The 7,647-nt window shown below is 37.7% G+C and overlaps 1 protein-coding gene across 2 annotated transcripts; it reads left to right on the forward strand.

The window, feature by feature from the left end:
* The first annotated feature begins 583 nt into the window (after nt 1–583).
* Nucleotides 584–4,385, forward strand: LOC104281909 (myosin regulatory light chain 2, smooth muscle minor isoform-like). 2 transcript variants are annotated; one of them, XM_009879964.1, is made up of 4 exons: nt 584–647; nt 2,294–2,491; nt 2,660–2,821; nt 3,887–4,385. In XM_009879964.1, exons 1-4 carry the CDS (start codon nt 584–586, stop codon nt 4,057–4,059), a joined length of 597 nt encoding a protein of 198 aa, XP_009878266.1. In that variant the 3' UTR covers nt 4,060–4,385. The 2 variants fall into 2 exon arrangements, with proteins under 2 accessions (XP_009878266.1, XP_009878268.1); XM_009879966.1 differs by lacking the exons at nt 584–647; nt 2,660–2,821 and having other exon boundaries at nt 2,308–2,491; nt 3,887–4,382.
* The last annotated feature ends 3,262 nt before the right edge of the window (nt 4,386–7,647 follow it).

The raw sequence follows: 7,647 nt of genomic DNA on the forward strand, positions 1-7,647 counted from the left end.
CTTGGTTAGGATTGAATTATACCTCAGAGAGTCGCAGGTAGTGGCTTGCTGGGAGCACTGCCTTGCAGCATGTGCAAAGTAAACTTTTTTGCTTACTTGGAATAGGTCCTGAAAACTATAAATTATTTCAGAGAACAGTTATTAACAGGTACAGTGTAACTCTATTCTGGGTAGCGGAGCTTTTAATTGATAATTCAAAGTTTAACAGTAATAAGTTTTTTTACAGAGGTAAGAAAAAGACTGAAGTTACGCACAACCCTTGAGTGCAGCTTGAAAGCAAACTACCTTTATTGTCAGCTGTCTTCATAAATATCTAGATGTCAGGAGTTCATATTTATTTGTTGAAATGTTGTTGGAGGCCAGACATCTCAGATAGCTTGTGGTTAGTGAATGCAATGAAGAGAACTTCAGTGTTGTTGAATGATGCGCAGTTACATTTCATAGGCTATTTTTAGTTCAGGACATAATGGGTGTTTTTTAATACGTCAGAAGAACGTTGTGTATGCACGTAGGATTTAAAAGTGTGGAATTAGCAGGCGAAATCAGTAACGCTGTTTGTAGACAGACTGAGAAGGACATAACTATGGAATATCCTTTTATGATCCAGATGCTTGGTACAGCAGGTCCTGTATCTGATACAAAGCAAGGTAAAGTGTCTTTCCTTTAATTAAAACCAAAAACCCTAACTGTTTTGCCTGAATATTGGATTGATTGACCATATAAGGGAGTTACTTTGCTTAATTTTACTCCTTTTTATTTTTTTAAGGATGAATCCAAGTTAGTGACTTCTTAGTCTTGCTTTTCAGGAGTCTAACAGAAAATATAGTAACTTTGGGTAAACTATCTGAGAAACTGTTAGAGCTGTGCTGTGACTCTGATTAGAACTGCATTTCTGACCAGATAATTTTTTTAAAGTTATAAAATTAATACTCAGTATAAATTTCAGAATGTTGGCATTCTTGTGACTACAGATGAAGCTTAAATTTGTCATATTTCAGAAAAATTGCTGCAGGTGCTTCCTGTAAAATTCAAAATCAAGCATGGAAAGAATCTGGTTTGCACAACATTTGGTTTGGGCATAATAAATGATTTTAGCAGCGTGAATTGCTTGCATTAGATAAAACTAAAGCATAGAAGTGTACGAGACTTTCAGAAACAACATTAAACAGGGTCTACCTTACTTTGATCCAATAGCAATCTCAAGGTCTTTGCGTTTGCATTTCAGTGAATGACTCAGCTTTTTGTGTTTGTACCATCAACCATAGTTGAACACTAAATGTATCTTCTCAGCTAAAAAGAAAGTTAACTTGAAAGCCTCATTTCTACCCTGATTATTTTAGTGCTATAACATGTAAACTACCACGTTTATTTCCTCATTTGACAGCTCAAGGGAAATGATGAAATTAGTATATTTGTGATGCATGAAACTATATAAAGATTCTATGAGAATATATAAATGTTGCAAAGCGTTCATAATTTAAAAGAAGCAATCTTCAGAATTTTAAAACTATTACATTGTTAATTCATTTAAAAAAGAGTATGCTTGCATTTGCATATGTATTGTGTAATAGTTCCACTGTGTAAGAGAATAATGTAGTGCTTTCGAACCATGTTAGCGTCCTTTTCCTAACACACACAATCCTCTGGTTGACTTTGAAAGCACTCTAGTAGGAGTTCTTTGGCAGATCTCTCCCGGCTCCAGCACCATCCAATGATCTTCACAAAAACATTAGGCTCTTGTCAGGGTCATTCTGTGTCCTGAGACCTTCTGCTCTTTTAATAGCAGCTATTCTAACAGATTGCTATTAAGAGTCTAAAATCCGTGTGTGTCCGTGTCCCGTTCCCCCCCTCCCCCCAAATGTTAGTTTAGCATACTGCTTGATTTATTTAACCAATACATACCACGCTGGGTTAGCAGCCCATATCCATCTACGTGGTAGGTCAATAGTGGCTCCTAAACTGCTAAGTATGTAGTCATCTTAATTTGTGGAAGATGCAGATAGAGTATTGAACCAGCAAGATGAGCACTGAGTTTCATTTCAAGAACTATGATTTGATTTGTTTTGTAATGTACACTGCTGGTGGTGTACAGTGCCAGTCCCTGAATCCTGAAAGACGTTATACTTAATAGCAAGTGAAGTCCAAATGAAAGAAAATAGAGCAGGAGGTACTAAAATAAATGTGTAGTTTGGGGTATTTGCTTATAACATGGAATTTGATATTCCTTTATCCATCTCTTCCCCAGTCTGACTGTTAATAAGACTAAATCTTGGATATGTTTCTGTCTCCCTAGAACCAACTGCCAACATGTCTAGCAAAAGGGCAAAGACGAAGACCACCAAAAAGCGCCCTCAGCGTGCCACTTCCAATGTATTTGCTATGTTTGATCAGTCGCAAATTCAAGAATTCAAGGAGGCCTTCAACATGATCGACCAGAACAGGGACGGCTTCATCGACAAAGAGGACTTGCACGATATGCTCGCCTCCCTTGGTAATGTCACTTTTCTGTTTATGCTTGCCAAGCAGATTTGTGCTATTATAATTAAAATACTGAGCTTGGGATAGCTTATGAGGGGTGTCCCAATTTGTGTTACGCTTTTCAGATTACTTTTTCTTTTGGTTTGAAAGCTAAACCAACTATGAATCCCTTTACTTGTAGGAAAGAATCCAACGGATGAATACCTGGATGCCATGATGAATGAAGCTCCAGGCCCCATAAACTTCACAATGTTCCTCACAATGTTTGGTGAGAAGTTAAATGGCACCGATCCAGAAGATGTAATCAGGAATGCTTTTGCTTGCTTTGATGAAGAAGCAACAGGTATGTGGGTAAAATTATCATGGTAGGTGTATTACTTATACTTACTTTTGTAACAATAAGTACTTGCATTCATAGAAGTGGTGATGAATTTAGCTCTGAATATTCTGATTTCTGCAAACTAAAAATCATGCCATGTATCCTCAGCACCTGAAATTGCTTTTTCAAACACTATAAAATTTTAAATCCCAAACTTTTGGCACTTTGGTTCTGTTATTCAAGACAGAATAAAGGAAAAAAAGATGTTGATTGGGAACCGGGGTCCTAAATTTTTCCTAATTTAAAATTCAGCTTTGGGGCAACTTTTATAAGGGGGATCCTTGTCCTCAAAGTTGTGCTCTTATGAAGAGCTTTTCTGTCAGCAACTTGTATACACCGTCCCTTTGTTAAGCTGCACTTAAAGGAGAAGAAAATTAATATAAGAAAAACCTTGTGTGACTCACAAGAGTGGTGGTAGAAGGAGTCACAATTTATATAAGGCTGCTTGTTTAATAAATAACATCAAAAATGTATTCTTTGCAACCAGACTAGTAAATCTGACTTTTGTCACTGATGTAAGATCAATTTAAAATCATTGAAATATTTCAAACTTCCCTGTGTTTCATGCACTTGTTGAACATTGGTAGTCAAGTTGTCAAGTTCCATCTTTCTTTTTTTTTTTTTTAGTGGTTTTCATTAAGAATGTTCTAGACAAACGGATCCCCTTTTGTAAAATGCACAGTTGTTAGAAGGCTCTCAGTGCTACCAGGAGTATAGCCTTGCTGTTGGGAAGAAGGGCCAATATGTATACTGACAAATTTGTATGTTCTTTGAAACAACACAGGCAAATCATAAAACTTTACTTGAAGTAGTGAGACCATGCGAATTAACGAAGAGGCTTGACTTGATTGAATGTTTGTAATTATTTGGCAATTATAGTAATAGGCTTTAATGGCTTTGTTTTCATTTGGTGACAAAGACTGTAGTTCTCTCTAACTGAAACAAAGAATTCAAAGAAAATATCATCCATCTATTAGCAGATAAATGTAAAAACTCGTTTTTCTTATGTCCTCTTATGTTGTGTCCTAGGGTTCATTCAGGAGGACTACCTGCGAGAGCTGCTGACGACAATGGGAGACAGGTTCACAGACGAAGAGGTAGATGAGCTGTACAGAGAGGCACCCATCGACAAAAAGGGGAATTTCAATTACATTGAATTCACGCGCATCCTGAAACATGGAGCAAAAGACAAGGATGACTGAGCAAATCTCTGGATACCTGCAGATTATTTCTACTTTACACTTATGTTTATTTTTGAGGGTTTCTTCCTGATAGAACGTGTTGCATGCATTTAGCTTTACAGCTTTTGCCTTTCTCAATGTATTTATCTATTCCAGGCCATTTAGGCACATTTGCACCTGTGTAATCAGACTGGAAGTGGGGAAAATATTGTGAGAAAAAGGCTATGGGGACAAAGATCCATGGGCTTGATATTCCAGGAAAATAATCTCAATATTTCTGATTTAGCTGGATTTTTACATTTTTGTAATAAATGCCATTTTGAAATAAAGATTGCTATATAGATAAATCACCTCAAATTCTTTTTTGAAGAATGACATTTCTATTATGCCTTAACAATTCAGGTGTATTGTGTTTTACTTGCAATTGCAAGTCAAGCTAGAAAACTTATTTTCATTATGTTTTGTGCAGTGTCACACAGTTCTGAAATGCTCCCAGCAGTATATGCTGATGTCTTTAAAAATGCAGCTGTACAAATCTCTTATCTTGGGTTTTTGAAGTGGGATCTGACTGGTGTAAGTATTTAGTCAAAGAAATCGTTAGGGAAGATTTTTAAAATTGCCTCATGGCCAGCAGAGAACACTTATGATTCTTAAGCAGATATGCCCAGGTTTTATTTCCTTTTAATATTAACAGTTTTTTAGCAATATTTTAATGTCAAAGCTTGCATCCCTATTTGCTAAGTTTTTATGCTGGCAATAGGTGGGAATTAGGCATATTTTTTCCCTTCTGCTGAAGGAAGCTGGTGTAAAGGAATCTGTCCCTGAGCTACAGTGTCTCTGCTGGCACTAACTATCAGCAATGCATGGCCAGAACACTTACATAAAGCTTTACTGTTCTGCAGTTTTTAATTTGCATGGGAGAATGTCAGCACAGTAGTTCTGAGAATTAACTTGGTAAAACCCTATACATGCAAAAGTCCCCCTCATTTTTTTAAAAGATCATACATTTTCCTCAGCTGTGTTGATAACACGTCTTTTACGCAAGCAAGACTCCTTCAGTCAAAAACAACTGTGCTGATGCCTCAAACGCCAAGAAAAGAGAAGGGTGGTTCTCTTAGTTCTTAGCATGATTGTGTCCTTCCGTGTGTTTCATTCTCTTGGATATTGCAAGCTGAAAAGCATAAGGGGAGTTTCTCTTACCTATGTATTTATCAATTAAAGTGATGACCTCTTATCCAGAACCATGCCCCTGGGGACTTAAGACCCCAAGGAATAGGGATTTTACTTCACCAAAGGGTTTGTAAAGGTTGTAGACTACAGCTTATAGTTTTAAGGAGTGTTTATCTTGCTTCCTGTGTGGTAGCATAAAGGCTTGGTTACTTAATCTTGCTTGTGTTCCCAGTACGGCAGTTCTTGAAGATATTCTGGATTTAGCTTTGTTAAATAAGTTAACTTGACAAAGTATACTCAGTAGACATACTTTGATTATTTTTTACTTTTTTTTTTCTTCATGGGTGGTTTCTTCCACTTCAGGGCTTAATTAAAATGAGTTTTCAGCCATTCTTTTCCCAATTTTGTGTTTTATCTGCTAACTGGAATTTGGCTTCAATTTTTCTTTTTCTCCTACCCAGACTTTCTTTTCTGCTATACTACTTCAGAGCGCCACACGTGCTTCTCTTCTCAAAAGTTTGTTTTTAAACTATATCTCAGTGCTCTTCGGTGTGGGTGCTGAGGTGTTTCTTCATGGGATGCCTGCAAGGTTCCAGCAACAGCTGATTTTTTTTATTTTTATTTTTTTTAGAAGGTAGTTTACAAGCATGTATGGAAGTTGTTGCCTACACTGCCCATTTGACAACGACAACACTGTGGAGATCTAGGAAACATGGTCTTGTTGAAATGTTGCTAGGTAACATTAAGCCAAAGAACAGTTACACTGTCACTTCTTTAGACTGATTTTGTCACATCTGTGTAATTCAATATTGTGTGTGTATATGCAAGCAGGCTGCACTAAGGATAGATGCTAGACTATCTTGATTATTTTTTCCCTTTGAATTTCTAAATGGGGTAAGATTCAGAGGATCGGTTTTCTTCTGTGATGAACACTGGGTCTCTTTTCCTGATCCTGCCTTCTCAATAAATTTTAGGTGCTGGTATGTTAGTCACTGCAAAATTGGCAGACAAGCCAGCTGCATTTTTCTTGCTGGAAAAAAGTTTTGAAGTAATGACTTTAAAATCATAAATGTGAGTTACATAAAGAAGAATCTGGTATCCTCTTGAGAGTAAACTGTCCACTTAAATCTTTTGTTCTGCTACTCTTAATTTTTGAACAGCCAGCTGAAATGTGGGATGTAGCTGCTTTGTTCCTTGTGGCACTGTGTAGGTGCTGCTCTCTGATTAGGGTGTAGGGACAGGAAACTGTATTAATGTACAAATACCTATTCAGGAAGGCATGTTATTGATGAAGAATTTCCAAGGATGTTTGCATATAGCTGATGATGACCTTCCAAATCCAGGTTTCCCCAGTATCTGTATTGTAGCATAGAAGACCAGTTAACCTGCGAGTGGGCACAAACCCCTCAACTGCTAGAAGGCTACAGGACCTACACACCCAGCCAAGAGACCATATAAGAGCATCAGATGCATTTTGTAGCTAGGCAGCAAGGAATGTCCGGACAGCTGAGGTTGCGTGCCGAGGGCTGTAGGGATGTGTCATCAATAATCCACTTCCAAAAATAAAAATAACTTTGGTCACTGAAACAGCTTAAAATTCTGATGACTTAGACTTAGCATTTTGCAGTCAAAACCTCGGAAGCTAATCTTTTCTCCCTTGGGGTTCATATATAATGGTCTCCAAGCTGCATGCCAGACGAAGCTTATGATGAAAAACTATTTTCATAGGCTGATGCATGCATTTAATAATCTTACATCTACAGTGATATATAATGCCCTGTGAAGCACTGCTGAAAAGCAGTGATTTATTTTACATGACCCATTTACCCTGTTCTAAGGCTACATCCGCAAAGGTTGAATTGAAGCCAAAGAGCTCTTGCAGCTGCACGCAAAACCTCCAAAGAGGACAATGCTTGTGTGAAGTGCTGCCGGTATATGCTTTCCTGCTTTATTTCCCCCCCCAGCCCCGGGATTGTTGCTGGAGATATTTGTCATATGCAGCTTTTCAACCAACTTGGGATACACTTGTTTCTGTTCTTGACAATGCATTTAAGCAAATAAAATAATCTTTTATCACACAGCGATCAGATGACTGAAGCATTTCACAATGTGAAGTCAGCTTAATATACTAGCTCAGCAACTGATGTCACAGAGGTGGTGTTCATATGCTCTGAAGTAAAGGATCCATTTCACCACTGACCTAAGAACTATCTTTAGATTGCTTGTTTCTAGGATCACTATCTTATGTTGAGAAACGAAATGTAACACAGGGGCCCCATCCTGGCACAGGACATCCATCGGTAACAGTCTGCCTTTGTGTCCTGCCCACTGCATTGGTTCCGAAAGCTGGAAAATACCTGAAATCTTGTCATCACGTTTCTCGTGGCCATGGCCTTTTCTTGTCAGTAGCGTTACTAACCTATTATTTTTTATGTTCCT

This window comes from Charadrius vociferus, unplaced genomic scaffold (assembly GCF_000708025.1).
Source record: "Charadrius vociferus isolate BGI_N301 unplaced genomic scaffold, ASM70802v2 scaffold202, whole genome shotgun sequence".
Classification (NCBI taxonomy): domain Eukaryota; kingdom Metazoa; phylum Chordata; class Aves; order Charadriiformes; family Charadriidae; genus Charadrius; species Charadrius vociferus.

Coding starts and splice junctions, on each gene's coding strand:
- LOC104281909 (XM_009879964.1), top strand. CDS start 584: ATGGAATATCCTTTTATGATCCAGATGCTTGGTACAGCAGGTCCTGTA. Junction 648..2,293: donor TGTATCTGATACAAAGCAAG/GTAAAGTGTCTT, acceptor CTGTCTCCCTAG/AACCAACTGCCAACATGTCT. Junction 2,822..3,886: donor CTTTGATGAAGAAGCAACAG/GTATGTGGGTAA, acceptor GTTGTGTCCTAG/GGTTCATTCAGGAGGACTAC.